Source organism: Arvicola amphibius, chromosome 3 (genome assembly GCF_903992535.2).
Source record: "Arvicola amphibius chromosome 3, mArvAmp1.2, whole genome shotgun sequence".
Taxonomy (NCBI): Eukaryota; Metazoa; Chordata; class Mammalia; order Rodentia; family Cricetidae; genus Arvicola; species Arvicola amphibius.
This window is the reverse complement of record NC_052049.1, coordinates 139,754,722-139,774,510: the sequence shown is the minus strand read 5'-3', so window position 1 is coordinate 139,774,510 and position 19,789 is coordinate 139,754,722. Positions and strand designations below refer to the sequence as shown.

Below are 19,789 nucleotides of genomic sequence, written 5' to 3'. Positions count from 1 at the left end.
TCAGTTACACATTTTATATTTTTAATCTTTCTAGTATAGTTTGTTTCTTCTTCTCTTCCTCCTCCTCCTCATTCTTTTTATTATCATTATTATTATTTTGGTTTTTCCAGACAGGGTTCCTTTGTGTAGCCCTGGCTGTCCTGAAACTAGCTCTGTAGGCCAGCTGGCCTTGGATTCAGAGATCCACCTGCCTCTGCCTTCCAAGTGCTGGGATTAAAGGCATGCGCCACAAATTCAGAATTAAAATTCAATCTTTTCCCAAGACTAACTAGTGACGCAGCATTAACTTTGTGATTAAAGTAACAGTCTGATATTTTCCTCATCAGATACCTAGACAGTCTCTCCGTTTATTCCTTTATGTCCTCAAGTACACCATGTCCTCCCCCAAGGCTTAACAAACTTCTTCAAACTTCTCTTTTCTGGAGGTTTATCTGCACTTACTTTTGTAACTGGGATCTTGGACAAGATCTTGTTCTTCTTTCTATTGTTCACTGAAGTCTAAACTGGATTTCTGTGTGTAAGGCTGTGATGGCAGCATGTATTTTTCACAGGAGTGCCCTGTGCCAGTTTAGGAAGGAACAAACCCCCTTCTGAGTGGTGAGCCCAGCTCTGTGGTAACTTCAGAGTTGACACACACAGGGTGGCCAACCTCTGGCTTGCCATCACAGTCCTAGATACCAGATCTCTAAAGTCAGAAACCATGACAATAGCATGCAAAAAAACTATCTCAGCAAAGTAAAATCAGGCTTTGGTTTCCTTTGAGACAGTCCTAACTCCCGATAGCTTTATTCCATCTCTCTGCTGAGGTGTGTTGATCCCCAAACGAGCCCTAGTTTTAAGAACCACACTAACTCAGTGTAAAAGTAGTGGAAGCAATTGTCCATTTATTTTTCTTTGAGAATGAGTGAGACAGAGGGAAAGTTGGGGGTGGGGGAGACAAGAAGGGCGTGGCTACTTGGAGAGGCAGGAGGATCAGGAGTGCAGGATATTGGGGGTGGGGCAAGGAGAGTGACACTGGGACAGAGCCAGTCATATGGCTACAATGTTTCCAAGCACCCCTCCTCCAGTTCGAAGAAAGGTATTTATGGCCAAAGTGTTATAAAAACTATAAACACCCTTGTTCTATGAGAAAAAAAAAAAACTTTTCCTGTGTATATAAAGAGGTGCTGAAGATCTGATGTGAAGAAACGAGGAAGACAGGGCAATGGTGAAAGTCAGTCTGCTAGTTTGCATTTGGGCCAAGTAGAGGCCTGGTAGGTGTGTGTCCATAGAGCAAGTAGCTTTGCTCTTAAAAAGGAATAAGAAGTTAAAGTGAACCTGAGTGCTGGAGTCTGCGATTACAGATCGGAGCACTGAGCCTCAAACCTGTAAGGAACCAGTTTGGTTCTCACAAGAGGGAAGAGATAGAAGGTCTCAAAAAACCCGACCAACTATATGGCTTCTCAGGTAGAGCCCTCCACCAGAAAGACCCACTGAGGTAGGACCAAAAAGCGGGGAACTGTCATGACCAAACAGGAGGTTATTTAGATGGAGCAACCTTGAACCAACACTCCAGGTCAACGCCATTGCCTGTCGGGTACACGGCTCAGGGTGGCGATATCTGGAGATTGGGGATGTGTTTACTGTCACGTTTCTCCCCACAAAGATGAAAGGAAGATGGAGTCGCTGGAGTGAGGAGTCCACCAGAGCCTCTCCCAGAGGATGGCTGAGTGACAGGTGACTTCAGCTGCATTCAGCTTTCTACAGCTAGGCAAGTCCTGCAGCTGGAGCAGGGATCTCACAGGGCGTTTCACACGCCCAGTTCACATGCTGTAGGTCAGCGAAGTTACTATTATCTTACTATAGAGAGGGCTGGGCATCTGGACGGTGCAGTGGAAAATGAGACTGGCTGTGCCCAAATGTGTCTTCCTTGGGATACAGGAAGGATGGCTGGAATCTTGCCCTTCCCATCCTGGCTGGTCAAGAGCTGCAGTTAGCATGGGGGGAGGGGAAGGGGAGGTGAGGAGGTGACATCACAAAGTAACTGTTAACAGCTCCTGTTGTTCCTAGCACCGGGGCACTGTGGACACTTACAAACGTCTCGCAGCTGCTTGGTAAGAGTCTGCTATTGACATTTTACAGTGGTAACATCCCAAATGGAGCTGGGAGGTCTGGGGATCCATTTTAATAATACTAGAAATAACCAACTTTCTCTTAAAAGGAGCTTGCTTTATTTATGCCTTATATTTATGGCACATTTGTACAAGAGAATATTGCACAGTCACTAGAAAGATGAATTATACATTGGCATAGAAAGGAACAGAATAGATTCTAAGAGTGCAAAACCAGTTTGATCAAGTAAATATCTCACTTTTAGGAGGAAAAGTATTGTACATATCTACTAATGAGAATCGTATAGGAGAGTATTCCAATTCTGGTTATCTCTGAAGCCAGGAGTTATGATATTTTGATGTTTTACTTTAAATGTTTATAACTTTTTTGAGTTAATATGATTTTATATTCAGAAAAGTTTATCCCCACCCCATCCCCCCAAAAAACGAGGGGAAAATGGAACAGCCAGATAAAATGGTAATTTGAAGTAAAACAACTTTGAAAGACTGTTTTCAGGAAAAGAGAAACTTGGGCTTGTTTGGGGCCCTGGGATAAACATCAGTTTAGGAAAGAAAGGATGTGAGGGGAATGTTAACTGGCTGGAGTCCCCGGAGGCTGGATCAGAAAGCCAGAATGGGGCTCACTGCAGAAAGAAGACAAAGGAGATGATACAGAAACAAACCGAAGCAAACTTTTGAGAAGGAAGAACATGAAAAGAAATATAGCCGATGAACCTTACTTGTTTTTCTCTGGAACCCCTAGGGGAAAAATTAGCTGTGTGGGAACTAGAAGAGCCTAGGGGAGGTACGTGTCTGCTGTGGAGAAGGAAGCACGGTGGTATACGGATGACCAAGTGTATGTGGGAGAACTTGGGGGCCCAGCCCCAAAGAGATGGATGATTGTAATTCATGGTGCAATCTGGAGCCATGGACAGGAAAGGTTAACTAAGGATACACTAGCAGCGCGGGTGCTGTACCATAATTACCTGCCAAGGGACAATCAATACAATGATGTGAGTTTCCCTAGAATCGTCCAGCTGTCCGGGAAGAGAACACTTGAGACAAATCCACGACCAAGCATACCCACAGTTGGACTTGTGCAACGAGGATGGAGACGAGAGTCAACAGGCCAGTGGAACCCGAGATGCAGGTAAGTGCATCATGAATCCAGGCAAGCGGGCGGTGAGAACTTGGTGGGAAGAGAGGCTGGCTTTGTGAGAATAATGCCAGGCAGATTTCAGGAAGAGTACGGATGAAAAAACAAGGAGGAATGGACATTTCAATCAGTGAAATGAATCTTAGTGTTAAAGACTTTGAAAGAGAAACAGTCCCGGGATATGACATAGTTTCCAAGTGTGAACAGACAGAACTGGAGTGGAGCCCAAGGGACAAGGCAGAGGAAGTAAAAAAGTGAGATCAGGGTAGGGGTGTCAGGTTTGTAAACAATTGATGATCTCCTGAGTGGGAAAAGTCAGGTACACCAATGAGAATCCTGGATCCAGGGAGGGTCACATTCAAATGGAATTAAATGCACACTGAAGGCTGGTCTTGAACACTCACTATGGAACTGAGGCCAGAGAGCCCAGCAACTTTAGTTAGCATTGTTAACAGCAGAATGGGCCAAGGTGTTGACTAGTGTGGAGCAACCTCCCAGGTGCCTGCCTTTGGAGTTTTGGTTCAGTGTACTTCTTATTTTATTGGGCAGGGTAGTCATTTTGCAGGACTTTGTCACTTAGACTATTAATCCTTAGCAGAAGAGATCTGGTTTTTAATCTCCGGGGCATTGGTAGCTAGTGAAAAGTTTTCCTAGATGAATGAGAGGGTTGGAGGGATAGATGGATGCATGAAAGGTTGGGTAGATTGGAGGGGAGGATGGATGGATTAATGAATAAATGAAATACGACTGATGGATGGATGGGATAGGATATAGATTGATGGCTGGGCTGGGATAGATTAACTTATGGGTAGATCTCATTCATGGATGGATGGATGGATAGAGTGGGTGAATGGATAGGATAGATGGATATAAAGATAGATAGATTGATGGGGCAGACGGATGCGTGGGATGGGTGAATGGATAGGGTAGATATATGGATAGGTAGATGGATGGGGTAGAAGCATGGATGATGGATGGATGGATGGATGGGATGGATGGGGTAGAAGCATGGATGATGGATGGATGGATGGATGGATGGATGGGATGGGGTGGCTACATGAATGGAAATTACCAGTAGCCCCATGCATGCATTTAGAACACTGACGGGGACCACAAAGGTCCCTCCCAAGGTGGAGGAAGGCCAAGGTGATGTTCACTGATTACTTTCTTAGGGTACTTGGGAGGCTTTACTTGGTGGCTAGGGACAGAAGTGAGGAGTTATGTTTTGATGGTGAGTTATGGTGATAGTGAATAATAGACGCTAACGTTCGCATTGCTCAGTCTCCATTTCCAGGCTCTTCATACTCTCTCTCCCGATCAGTCCTAATGGCCTCATCTGTCAGCTCCCTGGACACACCCTTTTCGAGTGGGCCCACATTTCTTCCGCCCTCCTATCTCTCATATGCACCTGCAGCTGCACTTCACACAAGTAGGATTCACAGTGTTCACTATGGTCTGGCCTTTCCCAGGGCTCCTCTCCAAGGGCTTTGTGCTGCTTTCCCCAGCCAGCTAAGGACCCAGCAAAATACCTTGATGGGTCCTTTTATTTTCCACGTCCCATCAACCCTTTTCATTTTAGAATGCGAAGAATCATTAAATAGCTTCCACTTCTTCATTGTGAAAGCTGTTCCTCAGATCTAGAATAATGTAACACCCCTATGTGGATCTATGTATGGCTGTTTTATGCTCCCTTTAATCTGATCTCCAACTCACAGCTAGGATTAACATTTCAATTAGTTAAATTTGTTCATTGACAATTTTTTTTTAAAAAATTATATGCACTTACATTCTCTCTGTGGAGATTTTAATTTTTGCCATTGTTCTTGCTTCTCCTCTTGGTACCCCACCTTTTCCTGCTTTTCTCCCCCTTTTTTTGATTGAGCTATACATTTTTCTCCATTATCCTCCCTTCCTTCCCCTCCCCTTCTACCTTCTCCCATGAACCCCATGCTCCCAACTTACTCAGGAGATCTTGTCTTTTTCTCTAGCCGTACCACCCTGAACGTGCCCAATCTCATCTGTTCATTGACCGTGTAATGTGTACTGTTTAATCTCGGTCCCTACCCTTCTTTATCTCACTCCCACACTCTGCCATCCTTCCTCCTTCTCCCCATTGGACCCCTTCTCACATTCATGTCTTTTTGTTTTGTTTGTGACCCATTCGTTTGTTTTTTGTTTTTTCGGGATGGGGTTTCTCTGTGTTGTCCTGGAACTTGCTCTTGTTGTAGGCAGGGCTGACCTCAGACTTATAGATCTGCCTGCTTCGGCTTCCTTCCATGTGGGGATCAAAGGCATGTACCACCACCACTTGACTTGTGACCCACTGATTTTAACCAGAGACTGTCTGTGTGGCCAGGAGTTTGGAGATACTCCCTGGAGCATGGTGGGCTCACCACTTATTAACACAACTGAAGAAAATGACTATCTCTTGCACAGAATCCACCAGTTGCCAGTAGTTCATCAGGGACTGTTGGCGGAGGATGAACTTTTTAAAACTTGAAGATCTAGTGATCTCATTTGCCTGCCTAATCTACTCCGATGATTTATGACACTTTTACCCTGACACACAATTCACAAGGTTCAACAGAGTCTGGTTCCCTGACCCCAGCTTATCCTGCACACTGCTCCTTCATTCTCTCTGGAGGCTAACCGCCGTGGGTGTTTCTCTCATTCTCTGATAGGTACCGTGTTGCCCCACCCACTCCACCCCTCTCAAAGTCTTACACATCCACTTCCTTCCCCATTTCATGTGAGTAAGCCTTGTGCCTCCTGATCTCAGCTCAGACATGACATCCTGGGAGACACCACAGAGATCTCTCCAACAAGGTGAACCTCCCTTGTCATATTTGAGCACAGGAAATGGTCCCCACCTGTGGAGCATGTGTCTCAGCTACAACTGTCTATTTGTGCCTGTGTGATTGTTCCCTTTCTGTTAGTCTCCATCACAGTCCTATGACAGGCAGGGAAGACTGCCCTGCTTTTTTGCCAAGGGCTGTGCTTGGCACGCAGCAAGTATGCCATAAATATTTATCAGGTGAGTGGATGAACACTCCGAAGAACACCCTTTGTCTTTAAGCTGAAGTCAGAACAATAAAGTCCTGTTTCTCTGGTCTAGCAACCAGGACTTGGGCATAGCATGGTCATAGGAAACTCTCCAAGACAATGCTATCCATAATCCCTTCTGCGTTTTATCATCATCTCCATGGTCGTGTAATCAGGAGCTACAGTCAAAATGCTAGGTTCTACCCTGAGTTTTGCTATAATGTGACTTCTTTGCTCTGAACTGTAAACTTTACCTGCAGCTTAGGTGTTTGGTCCTGCCCTTGGGCTCTCCCCAGCTGCTCTCCTCACGTCCTCTTCTCCCTCCTGCTTGCCTGCCTCCTCAACTGGAAAAGACTGGAGGCCTCCTGCAAAGGTAGGGGAGGGCCCCAAAGAAGAATGAAGCCCAGCAGGCTGCTCTGTGGGAGGGAGGGAGGGAGCACAATGTGGGTTCTAATTCAGTGGGACTGCCTGGGGGGTATTGAGAGGCCACAGCTGAATTTCATCTTTTTTTCCAAAGACAAACCAGCTTTGGAAATCAGGCCTTACTTATTGGGCATGACAAGAAACTATTGTCAAATGTAGTCTGTTGCCTGCAAAGACCTTGATTCATCAGATTTGAACTAGGCGCCTTAGTGAGCCATAGCCACCCCTTTCTTCTTCTTTTTCTTTTTCTTTTCTTTTTTTTTTTTTTTTTTTTTTTTTGGTTTTTCGAGACAGGGTTTCCCTGTAGTTTCTAGAGCCTGTCCTGGAACTAGCTCTTGTAGACCAGGCTGGCCTTGAACTCAGAGATCCGCCTGCCTCTGCCTCCCAAGTGCTGGGATTAAAGGCGTGTGCCACCACCGCCCGGCTACACCCCTTTCTTCTTTAATTGGGGTGGCATACAGTCTAATTGCCCACCCTTCTGGCTCAAGGGACTAGAAGCTCAGCTCTCTGGTGTGTATTGCTTCTTTCTCTGTCATTTTGATTCTTGAATCCTAAACTTCGCTCAGTAGGAAGGGAAACCACGAGCAAGGGAGAGTTCCCATCTTGTCCAGTAAACTCGCCTCCTTAAGCCGTTCATATGGCCTCCTTGGGTTAATTTAGCTGTCTCTAGAGCAGTTCTCAGCCACTCTAAAGGACTTCCATGAAATCCCTGAGGCCATGCCAGATGGAAATGAGGGGACTGATCTCTGGGACAGTGAGCCTCTTTTTCCCTCACACCCTCTTGTCTGGTTAAAAATCTTGGGCAGAGAGTGTTCACAGTGAAGGTATCCATAGCTGATCTAACAGTTCTAAATTAACACCCAAACCACCCACTTCTGAATAGGGAAAACAAGTCATCAGAAAGACTAAATTGTGTAACATGTGAATCTCTTTGGGACTAAGGGTGGTTTGGCAACACAGCCAACACAGCATCTCTTTTTCTCATCTCCAGGGCGGGGGTGGCGGGAAAGTCAACAACAAAAAAAAAAAACCAGTCAGAGAATAAAGGTAATGATTAATCTATCAGGATCATTTTGAGGATTTGGGGTTATAACTCACTAATTCGGCAGCAGGCAGGGCAGTCCCTGAAAGCAGACAAAGATTAAGTCACAGCCTCTAATTAGGACAGCCTTTGCATAGCCAGTATCTCCCCAGCTGTCTCGGGGAATCCGCCAGGAGCTAAGTGTTCGGGTTTGTTTTCTTTTTATGTGGTAGCGAAGGCCAAGGAGCAGAACAAGCGGGCCTTGGTGGAAAGCGCACATCTGGCAGAATCTCCAAGATGCCTTCACAGAAGGAACGCACTAAGAGGAGCCTCACACAGAGGCTGGCCCTAAAGAGCCATATAGCTAAGGAGACAGTCTCTGAGTTCCTGGGCACTTTTATAATGATCGTGAGTATTTCCTGATTTCCCTAGTTCTGATCTAATGCCACCTTCCTGGCTGCCGAGCTACTGAAACAGGCGTTTTGTTTTGGTTTGTCTTCTTTGATGACCAGATCCAGCCTCTTCCAGGAAGCAGCATGTCACTTTCTAGGTTGTAAGGCTATTTGGTGACCATGTGAATTTCATTTGCTCTTCAGGTTTATCCCAGACAGCTGATGGGAGCGGAGGATGGGGAGGGGAGAGGAGCTCTCTTCATTGCGGTTTCTAAAACGGCTATGTGATGAAAGAGTGAGTTGCTAGAAATCTCTTCTAGTTGAAGAACTGATCTGTGTGCTCTGCTTGCTTCCCATCAGGTGGCTGAGTAAGCTAGAATAAGCATTAATGGTCAATAAGGATGAACAGCATGAAGCAGGCTACCAAGAGAGGGGCCTGGCAATGGCAGAGCTGTTAAATCATCTAACTTTAAAAAAACCAATCACACATCCTTTTATTTATTTACTTATGTATTTATTTAATTATTTATTTATGAGCCCCCTGAGGGGTGTGTGTGTGTGTGTGTGTGTGTGTGTGCAATCTACTGGAGTTGGCTCTCTTTCCACCATGTGGGCTCAAGTGATGGAACTCAGGCCATCAGACTTGGTGGCACATTTATCCCCTAAGCCATCTCACCACATGGGGTTGGTGGGGTGCATATGTAGTCCTGTGTTGATTTCATATAATTTTCCCCTTTTGATTTAATTTGGCTTCAGCAAATCTCTAAAGATCTTTCAATAGACAGAAGAGCTTCTTAGATGTTAATGAGGACTGGGCCCAAGAATCTCCGCAAAGATTTGTTCAGCTATGAGAGGGGCTGGGAGGAGAAGAGAGAGCGAGCAGAAAACTGTTGCTAGTTACTAAAGCGGTGTGAGCCCTGGCCCCAGGCTCTTACTGTGCCACAAATAATGGACCCTGAATTCCTAGCTGGACTCTGACCCTTTGCGAAGAGAAAATTATCATCATGAGATGACTATTTTGATTTAACTTTTATAAAGCACTAAAAAACACTACTTTGGACATATTTTCATTTTTTTCAAGAGTTTTAGAGAATTGTATTCAAGTTTTACACATTAGGAAGTTCTTGGCTTCAGATCAATGAGGGGGATAGGGATAGAATCAGTCAGCTGAGTCAAGACAAGGAGAGTTGAAAGATAGCTTTTGGCTTTTTACCTTTCCCTGGTTGGAAGCTCCTACTTATTCTCTCCATAGTCAAGCTCAGAACCTCAGTCAGGGCAGTTAGAAGGATAAGAGAGAAAAGAAAAAAGGCCCAGAGTCGTCTTATTCCAGTCAGAGCTTCCTGGGAAATTGCCCTCTGCCAGATATGGAGATGGTTGGGTCTTCTTTTAGATAAAGCCTCATTATGTAGCTCTAGCTGGCCTAAAACTCACTATATAGATCAGGCTGTCTTCAAACTCATAGAAATCTGGCTATCTCTGCTTCCAGAGTGCTGGGATTAAAGGTGTGCGCCCCCCGCCCCCCCATGACCATTTGGGTCATGATACTTGGCAGTCTAACCCTAAAAAAGCGTCACCACAGGCAGATTTCAGCCTAGAGTGACTTATGCAGAAAAATGAAGCCAGGCCTATATTAGCTCTCAGTGCAGGCAACAAAGAAGTGAGCTCAGCTTCCTTTTTACAACTGAAAATGTTTTAAACTCTTCATTGTTTCTTAAGAATAAGTTTCATAATTCCATTGCTCATTGAGGAGGTGAACGTTGCTTCCAGTCATTCGCCATTGTGATCATGCAGCCTTGCACCATCTTCCCCTATGTCAATATTATCATCCCGTCTCCATCCCCAGTGCTGGCCCCGGATAGGAGGGCTTGCTGTTTCCAAGGCCAGAAATTCTGAGCCTCCACCCCTGCCCTTTTCAAGCTGGCCATAAACCCTGGAAATACTCCATGTGATTATAGGTCATAAGACCCCCATTTCAGGACTCAGCATCATCCCCTGGAAGAAGGAATTCTGTTAAAGAGAAAGGCAAAGAAGATTCTGGGCAGATAAGCCTTGCTGGCTCTCTGCTCAGTGACTTTTATTAACTTGTTTTTTGATGCCTGGAATCAACCCCAAAGTCTTGTGTGCAATATTCACACACTTTGCCTCTGAGCAATGCCTCCCAGCCACAACCTAGTTATATAGCCTTGCACAATGCTTTGACACTTCCTCACTTGATGTTTTAGTCTTGTTTATGTGGTGGTGTCGCCATAAGACAATTGAACCGAACTGAACAGTCCAGACAACAGCTGAACAGGAGGAGGTGCCTACAGGAGTAGATGTGGATTCTGCACCCCTCCTCATAGCCATCATTCTTCTCTTCCTCTGTACCCCTTTACAGAATCCTTTAGGAGAAACATGTAAATTCTAGGTTTCCCTGAGTTCTCTGAGATGCACAAGCCAAACTAATGGTACCCCAAGGAGGGGCTTGTAGGAACCTCAAATTAGAATGGATCAGTGGGAAACACAGTTCAAACAACCTGAAGTTCGCCAATGGGGTCTGAAGTGAGGGAAGGTGACTCTTGAGGCCTGAGCTTCACCTTCTAGGATCCTTTGCTGTCTCCACGTGGACTGTAGCAGTGCTGAGTTGGAAGGCACCTCTTTGATGTCTACTGCAAACTAGATGGTTTGGTTGCCAGTGGGGAGCAATCCCACGCCTTTTGGGGTCACTGTGTTCTTCTGCATTGACTTCTATGGTATGAGAACAGTTTCACCCACACAGACCAACCATTCTAGGAAGAAGCTAGACATAGACGATCTGAATGTTGCATGGTAGAAAACAGAACTTTATGTCTTCTGACTAAAGGTAATTCTGTCATGAATAATTAATTCCTATTGTACCAGATAGTTATTTGCTAAATATAATCTAGAACTTTGGTTGTCATGTACTGTTTTGTTGAAGGCTTAAAGAGAAATGCAAATAAGAAATGTAGTTTTTTCAAACAATGAATTTCCGTACAGCTGGATGACAGATGCGGCCCCTAGAGATGGGATGAGCCTCATCCATATTATATCCAATACTTTCCCCAGCACGTAGCAGCACCAAGGTAGGGTGGTGCAGTGGATTAGCTTCCTACATCACAGACTCACATGCTGCTGCCGTCACTGATTTCTGAAGTCAGGCATCCCTTCCTCAAAGCTCAGACACCCCTCCCTCCAAGCTCAGTTAGCCTTCTGCTCTAAAGTCTATACATGTAAGGCAGTTCTGTGGGTTGCTACTGCTTCCCCAGCTTCTCCACTTAGTGGCTGGCATTGTCAGGAGATAGTTCACTGATGTCCATCTCAGCTCATTTCTCTATCAAACCTGGGCAGAGTCCTTGTTATTTGTAACACATAGTTTTGCTCAAAGTCATCCCATTACATTATTCCTGGTCTACTGGCAAATGCAAATCTTGCCTGTATGTTTCTAGTAACAATTTGCCTATTGGTAAGACCTGAGAGGGGTCAGGACCACTCCCCCCTCCTTAGATCCCAGGAGTCTGATGGCATCTTAAAATCTGCTTTTGTTGGAGTCCCCTCAAACTCATTCACGCCATGGTTGATATGGCAAAGGCCTGTTGGTAGCCTTTGGGAAAGAAAATGAAAAAAAGTCTTTGTAAACTGTGGCTCAAAACAAAAATCACCAAGGCATAAGCCAAAGAACGAGGTGAAATTTGGCCTGTTAGGCACTGGGACCTTTTAGACACAGACTTTATTCTTACTGATGTTAGGGAAAGGTTGGCAATGCATCCGCCTTCTTGCCGAGGGAAGGTTTGTCATTTTAAACTGAAAAGAAGGGAGCCTGTGGCAAGTTCCAGACATGTATCTGGCTCTTTAGTTGTTTAATCACCAAGATAGCCATATTCACTGTTGCTATGAGTAAATAGTTCTATCAGTTATAACAAGTTGCAGCTAACAGTTGGCTTCCTCATTATCATTCATAAACAGTTGAGAGCAAGGGAGGGGAGAGACCTCAGAGAGATAAAAGCTCGCACTCAGAAGGTGTGGATTTCTTTCTAATTCTGGATCTTATACTTGCCATTTCACCTCTTATCCAAGGCCGGAATCCCTTGGGGGAACTGTGTGGGTAGGTCTGACCCCTTTCCCCTAGTTCTCCATACACCTGCCTCAGCATTTCCGCAGATGGAAGCCATGAGCTGGGGGCCATAGGAACTGAATGGTGAATGGGTAGCCAGGCTGATGACACTAGGCATGGTAGCCAGGACCCCGTGTCCGGACACACATGAAATGCAGATATGAGAGAGTCGAAGACTGGAATCACTTACACCTGGGCTGGCAGCATGGGCTGGTGAACTGCAGACGTTGTACTGGCCCTGAGATTCCCAGAGAAGCTAGTGCTGTCCAGTCGCTCCGTACTACACATCTTATGGTCTTTAAAAGTGAGCTTGGTCTCCTTGAGTGTCAGTCTCCTCGAAAGGAGTGTACATGGCATGTAAAGTCCCTAGCATCAGAAATGGTCATAGAATTGTGGGGGGGGGGCTCCCTTTCCCCTGTTCCTGCCTGGGAGTCCCCCCATCTCTGACTCCTCCTGGGCATCTTGAGATGGCTTTCCTCTGTATCTCCCACCAAGCTCTAGGCAAACACAAATTGGACCCCGTAAGTACACATAGACTTAAAGTCTCTTCCTCTTCTGAACTCCTTAGGACCTGTCATGATTTTGTGTGATTTCTCCTAGAGGGTATGTTTGCCTTTCATTGTTCTTGCATTTCTTTCCATACTTTTCAGGATTCTTTGGTACAAAGCTCCTCTTAATGCTGAGAGGAATGTCCCAGCCAGCTTCCTCCTCAGGAAGGGCATCCTTCTGATGTGGAAGCTACGGGCAGTGGGGAAGACCCTTAATTCTCTTCTTACTACCAAAGCCTCTTCCATATTAGAGATGGATCTTTTGGCATCTCAAGAATAAAAGGAAAGCATAACAGCTTTAAATAGCTGTATGCCCTTGATCTGTGCCCACGAAGGAAATCAAAAGAGATTGTCTTGGAACACAGAATACAGAGGGGCAGAGCTGTGGGCAGTGAGGAAGGGAGGAAGCAGACAGAGTAGGCCGCAGGCATCCCAGACCCCGCAGAGTACACGCTTTTGTACTCCTTGTTCTTGACCTCCTCCGTGACCGGTCCCTGTTGGTGGGTGTCATTAGATTTCTAGTTCCATTCTGGGAAGATTCTTTGTAAATTATACTGATCAGAAAAGTTGTCACCAAAAAGTGTGTGTGTTCCAGTCGGCAAGAACATTTCCTACCAGGGAGACTTCCAAAGGAGATTATGTGGTCAGCACTTCAAATGAAATAGTTAAGTTTTTTTTTTTTTAAATCACCCTCCTGATTAAAGGAGACACCCACTTTATAGGGCACAAGCCAAGGTAATTTTGGTCTATTCCATTATTCAGAAACACTGAGTACTAAGATAAGGGTGGGTGGGCACGTGCCACTGACTCTTCTTGTTGAAAGAGGAGCTGAGGCCCAGGCTGATGCAATTCTGTGTCCTTGGAATCAGCCTAGAGCCAGCAACCCTGCCTTAGGCTGCTGGCCTTCGTCTCTGCTTTGCCTCCTGTGAACACAGAGTTCTCATCTGGACTCCACCTTTCCTGGAAGACAGAGAAAGGAAAGTGACCAGAGAAGCTGGTCCAGCTTCCTTCACCATATGACTCCCTGACAGGGTATATTCCAGACCAAAAAACCTAAGGCAAATGGGCCAAACCATCAATTTAAACCTCTTAAGCCATGAGCCAAAATAAATCTTCCTCCGTCTTCATCTTTCTCTCCCTCTACATCCTTTCTTGGTTTGTTTTTGGGACAAGATTTCATGTAGTTCAGGCAGGCCTAAATCTTACTATGTATAGGTTGGCCTTGAACTGATCTTTCTGCTTCCAGATCTCACTGTTGGGATTAGAGGCCTGTATCACCACGTCCAGCCAATCTGTCCTTCTTACATGTTGTTCCTTATAGGTATTTTGTTAGAGAAACACAAAGCTAATCCACACAGATGGTTGTCAATGCTGTCTCAGGATGATCCTTTTTTTTATTTTTCGAGACAGGGTTTCCCTTTAGTTTCAAGAGCCTGTCCTGGAACTAGCTCTTGTAGACCAGGCTGGCCTTGAACTCAGAGATCCGCCTGCCTCTGCCTCCCGAGTGCTGGGATTAAAGGCGTGCACCACCACCGCCAGGCTAGAATGATCCTTTTTGTACACGTTTCTCTGAACCATGAGGTTTTTCTCAGCTGTGAAAACACATATGTTTAGGACACAGTGTGCTTCCTGCTCTCGTCTTCTGTATGAATTCTCTTTTGGAGTTCAAACATTTTCTTCATATGTGTAGGATATGAATATTTATTTTAGAGCCAGACACTAAGGATATTCTGTGGTTTATGAAGGTTAACTGCTTTGCTTTTCATATTTAGAGCTCCGAGTCATTAGACTTTGGGTGTGTGCTGTAGAGTAAGTGTCTGTCATCCCTGTCTGGAAAGACAACTGCCCCAGTCCCATTTCTGAGCAAACTTTCTTTTCTCCATATATTTTGATGACATCTTTGTCATATCCCAGTTCATGTATGTGTGTGTGTGTGTGTGTGTTTTGTTTCTGTGTCTAGACCAAACAGATCCAACAATGTGACTAATGTCTAGATTTGTACTAACGTCATATTCTGATTATCTTTTATTTTTTACTTGTTGCTATTTTTCAATATTGTCCACTTTTTATTCCTCTATATTCATTGCAGAATCAAATTATCAAATTCTTTAAGAGAAAATATGGAATTGGGTATCTTGTCTTGACTTTATGTGTCATTCTTGATACAACTGACAGTTTCAGAATTTTGATTTTTCTCGCTTATGAACATGAAAGTGGATCATTAGTTGGCTTTTCACCAGAATTTTATATTTTGTATCTGTCATATAGATTCTAACATAGCTCTCTTGCTATTGTCAAGGATTTCTTTTTCTGAAGATAATGACAGCTTTACTATGTTCTGTTCTCTAAGCATTTGATTTCTTCTACTGTCATTTTTGTGGCTTAAACCTCTTGTGTGGTGTCAGTAGAAGTCATAATAATCTTATCATTTTATAGTCAATTTCATGATGTTTTCTCATTAAATGTGAATATCCCTTGGGGATTTTGAGAATACTGTATAATTTAAGAGAACTCTTGTTTAGGGCTGTTTTTTTTAATACTTTAGAATACTATTTCTGCATCGATGAAACACATATACTTATGTAAGAGTTTGAAATTAAACATGTGAGTCCCCTTTATAAGCTCATGCAGTCAATTCTATTGATAAACAATTTTAGCATTAAATAAGCCCTGCCTTCTTGGTACTAATCCCTAATTAATCATACTACACTTGATATGTAATGCTTTATTAAATATTTATATCATAAAAATTTAAAGATTTATTTGTTTTTCATTTATATGTATAAACATTTTGCTTACATGTATGTATGTACATCATGTGTATTCATGGTATCTGCAGAGAGCAGAAGAGGGCATTCAATCCCCTGGAACCTGCAGATGGTCGTGAGCTGCCATGTGGGTGCTGGCAACCACATCTGGGTCCTCTGGCAGGGCAGCACTGTTCTTTACTGCTGAGCCAACACCATAATTTCTATATATTATCTTTGTCTCGTTTTATTACTAAGGTTTTATGAGCCTCCTGAAATGGGTTGGAATTATTTCTCTCAGACCTATTTTGTAGAATGCTTAGTTTTTAAAATTTTTCATTTTATTTCTTTATCTTTTCGTCTATGTGGCCATGTGCATGTGTGGAGGTCAGATACCATTTTTTCCAGTTCTTGCTTTCCACGATGGGAGTCCTGGGGTCAACTCAGGCTGTCAGACTTGGCAGCACGTGCCTTTATGTTCTGAGACATCTCACAAGCCCAAGAATACTTTCTATATGCTGGGAGTTACCTATTTATCTATTTCTTAAAGATTACTTAGTATAAACACTGAAAAAAAGGAGAGAGAAAGAGAAGAAACAAGGAGGGGTAAGATTTACTTCAACGTCATAGGTCCAGTTTAGATTTTTCTGTTCTTTATTCCATTTTGGAAATTGATATATTTTGTCTAAGAAATTCAGCTAAGCACACACATGTGCTTCTAGTTCCTGGGAGTCAAGAGGATCAGGATTCATGGCCATCCTCAGCTATATGGATAGCTTGAAGCCAATCTGGTCTACAGGAGACCCTATTCAACAAACAGTCCCAATAAATTAAAAAAGAAAGGGAAAGATAAAGATATTGTGTTTTATTTGCAATTTCACGCACACTTTCTCAAAGTTGCTAATCCTTTCAAAACTAAAGTTTTGAAAGCACTGATTTTGAAATGCATTTCATAGCCTTCTCAGGCCCTTGAAGTCTCTCCACCCAATCCCATAGCCATGCCCTCTTCATGTTTTTTTAAAGGTTTCTTTGCTTTCCACTCCAGTGGTTTCTGCTTTGATCGTTCTGTCTTTTCACTGCCTCCACCAGCTTTCCTCACCCACATCCACTTCACTCCCCCATGCACCCTCTGGGTGCCCTAAGTGCTTTGCCTTGTGTGTTTGAGGAGTTTGCAAATCCAGACAACAAAACTCTGACCAGCTATTCCAGCTCCTCTGTCTTGTTTCGTTTCTCCGTTCTCCATCAGTATCGTTATTACTGGTTTTTAAAAAAAGATAGGACAATTTCATTTATCCTTTGACAACACCATATCTGTAAACAATGCATCTTTATCGTATGCATCTCAGGTTCCCATCTCTTTCCAGGAGCCCAGCTCCCCCCCGCCCCCCACTACCTACAGGTACCCCTCTTCAAGCTCGCTCCTTTTATTTTGTTGGTAATGTTACTAGTGCAGACTTGCTTACATTCACTATCAATTATATTGACTCATTTTCTAATTAAAAAACTAAACGTGTTGTTATCTTCTGTTTCATTAAAATAATAACTAGGATTAAGCTCTCAGACTTAACTACCAACCTGTCCTGTGTGCTGCTGGTCAACAATTTACGGTTTGACCATATTCCTGAGGCCAGAGCTCACCTTCTCCATTGTTTTCCTTTTGCTAAGGTCGCCCTGTTCTGCCCTCACTCAGCGCATACTTTCTCCTCCACCCGACATTATTTCTCAGGCCTAACACACTTGAATAATCAATTGTGCCTGTTGGGAATTTGCTAAGACCAGGTGTGTTCAGATGAAATGACTAGAAACCAGAGCTTCTGAGCCTCCAGCTTTGTCTTGATGGTACATCTCAAAGTACCATTCCCTGTCTACACACACACACACACACACACACACACACACACACACACACATTTTTGGCTAGTGTGGGAAGCCTACGCAAAGGTGAAATCTTTGTCCTGTCCTTGTTGCTTTCAAAGAAGTAGACATGGAACAAACATGTCTCCACCTCTGTCTTGACTGTGCTCCTTGCTAAAAGATCAATTAGAAATGGCAATTTTTAAGTAGGTAATTTACAGGCATCATCCCAAGTAACTTTTATTTCTGTTTCTGGTCTGTTGTCAGCCTTTAGGTCCTTACAAATCTACATTTCTTTGGTAGATGGTATGAGAATTTTTTTTAAAAAAAATGAATTCTAAGATTTTCTATCATATAGCTGAGGAGAAATAGTCATGGTTTGTCTTCAATGTAAATATTTCCTGTTCTTGCCGATTTTGGAGAATTGCCTTTGCCACCTTGTCTTTCTTGTGATCTGTTTTTCAGAAATTGTGTGACTTTCTCCATTTTTTTTGTTTGTTTGTTTTGAGACAAGGTTTTTCTAGATCAGGCTGTCCTCTAACTCACAGAGATCCACCTACCTCAGCCTCCCAAGTTCTGGGATTAAAGGTGGGTACCACCATGCCTGACCTTCTCCATCTTTTTCTGTTTGTCTCCTAGCCACTATTTTATACTTCTCACCACTTTTTCCTTTGTCCCTGTGAGCATTGAGTGTTTATCTCACATCTACCTTGAAACTCACTAATTCCCCACTGCACTGTGTCTAATCTGGTCAACATCAGCCACTGGAACTCTGCAGTGGTGTATTGTTTGTATTATGATAAATAAATCTTGCCTGAAGACCAAAGGCAAAGCTAAAACCACTAGAGGTCAGGCAGTGGTGACAGTCACCTTTAATCCCAGGATTTGGCAAACAGAGTCAGATAGATCTCTGTGAGTTCAAGGCCACCCTGGGCTACACAAGATCAATGCAGAAATAAACCCAGGTGGTCTACACCTTTATCCCAGTACTAGGGAGTCATACACCCTTGCTCCTAGCACTAGAGGGAACATAAAATGGGAAGAGAGAGAGGCTGTCTGCTTAGTTTGTGGCTTCCCAGCCTTAGTAGACCTAAGACTTCTCTAGTGGTGTGGCTGCTTTGCTTTTCTGGTTTTGGGGTTGAACCCCAATTTCTGTCTCTGGGTCTCTATTATTTGTGCTACATTTGGTGCCCAATGTTTGAGTACTAATTAATGAAAAAGCCATTTGTCTGAGGTTTTCAGGTGCCAACATAGGCCGGGGCTGCACGTGGGGCTCCCATTGGAATTGGAGCTGCATGTGGGGCTATAGCCCCACCCAACTAGGGTTTCTTTTCTCTCTCTCTCTCTCTCTCTCTCTCTCTCTCTCTCTCTCTCTCTCTCTCTCTCTCTCTCTCTCTCTCTCTGTCCTGTCTCTCTCCACCACTGGTTGCAGATTCTCTGTGAACCCCCTTCTCGGGTTGCTACCAAACAAGGCAGCTGTCTTGAAATCCAGCCAGACTTTTACTGTTCTACGCAGCAGCAATCAGCCTCACATCTCCATCAATATCACTGGTAGATTTGGTAAGACATTAGGGAATTCTTAAAGGGAAGAATTAGTTAAAAGAGAGATATTTTTCCCACGTTAAAAAATTGGGAAAATCGGGCTGGAGAGATAGCTCAGCGGTTAAGAGCATTGCCTGCTCTTCCAAAGGTCGTGAGTTCAATTCCCAGCAACCACATGGTGGCTCACAACCAGCTATAATGAGGTCTGGTGCCCTCTTCTGGCCTACAGGAATACATGTAGACAGAATATTGTATACATAATAAAGAAAGAAAGAAAACTGGAAAAATCATTATAATGGTGGGATTTGTCTCTATATAATGATATGGTAGAAACTGTTCCATTTTCAAACTGTCTACCAGTTTGACAGTTTGAATATGGAATAACTAAATGAAAGAATATTTAATTTAGATGGAATTTATGTGATGCCAATTGTAAACATCAGCATTATGATTTTTGTCTTATCACTAAAAAATTTGATTAATCTGAGTGCTAAGATACAGGCCTTAGAAAAATCTAATAAAACAGATCACAGAGAGATTCAAACTGAGACAAAATAATTCAATGGAGACCCAATTTCAGCATTGCATAATAAGAATAGAGAGGAACAGCCTAAGGTTTTCAGACAACCAACCTTAATATATCCAGTAACCTTACAGAAATTTCCAAATGGCAAAGGCTCTGTTACAGCTAACTGCACTCCTGTGCCATTGTTAGATTTAAAGAGATTCAAGGAGGCAATTGTCTCATTCGACATGCATTCACTTTTTGTGAAGCAAATGTTAAACTCATGGTCAGTTTGTAATAGAATTATCCCTAATGACTGAAAAGATTTGGTTATTGGAGTTTTAAGGACTAGTACACA

General features: G+C 43.6%; 1 protein-coding gene across 1 annotated transcript in view; it reads left to right on the top strand.

The window, feature by feature from the left end:
• Nucleotides 1-7,803: 7,803 nt before the first annotated feature.
• The window catches only part of Aqp9 (aquaporin 9), a 34,076-nt gene continuing 22,090 nt past the window's right edge, over nucleotides 7,804-19,789 (top strand). Inside the window, exon 1 of the mRNA XM_038321699.1 lies at nucleotides 7,804-8,140. Within this exon, the coding sequence (XP_038177627.1) occupies nucleotides 8,030-8,140 (111 nt within the window). The 5' untranslated portion in view covers nucleotides 7,804-8,029. The remainder of the gene's footprint in view (nucleotides 8,141-19,789) is intronic.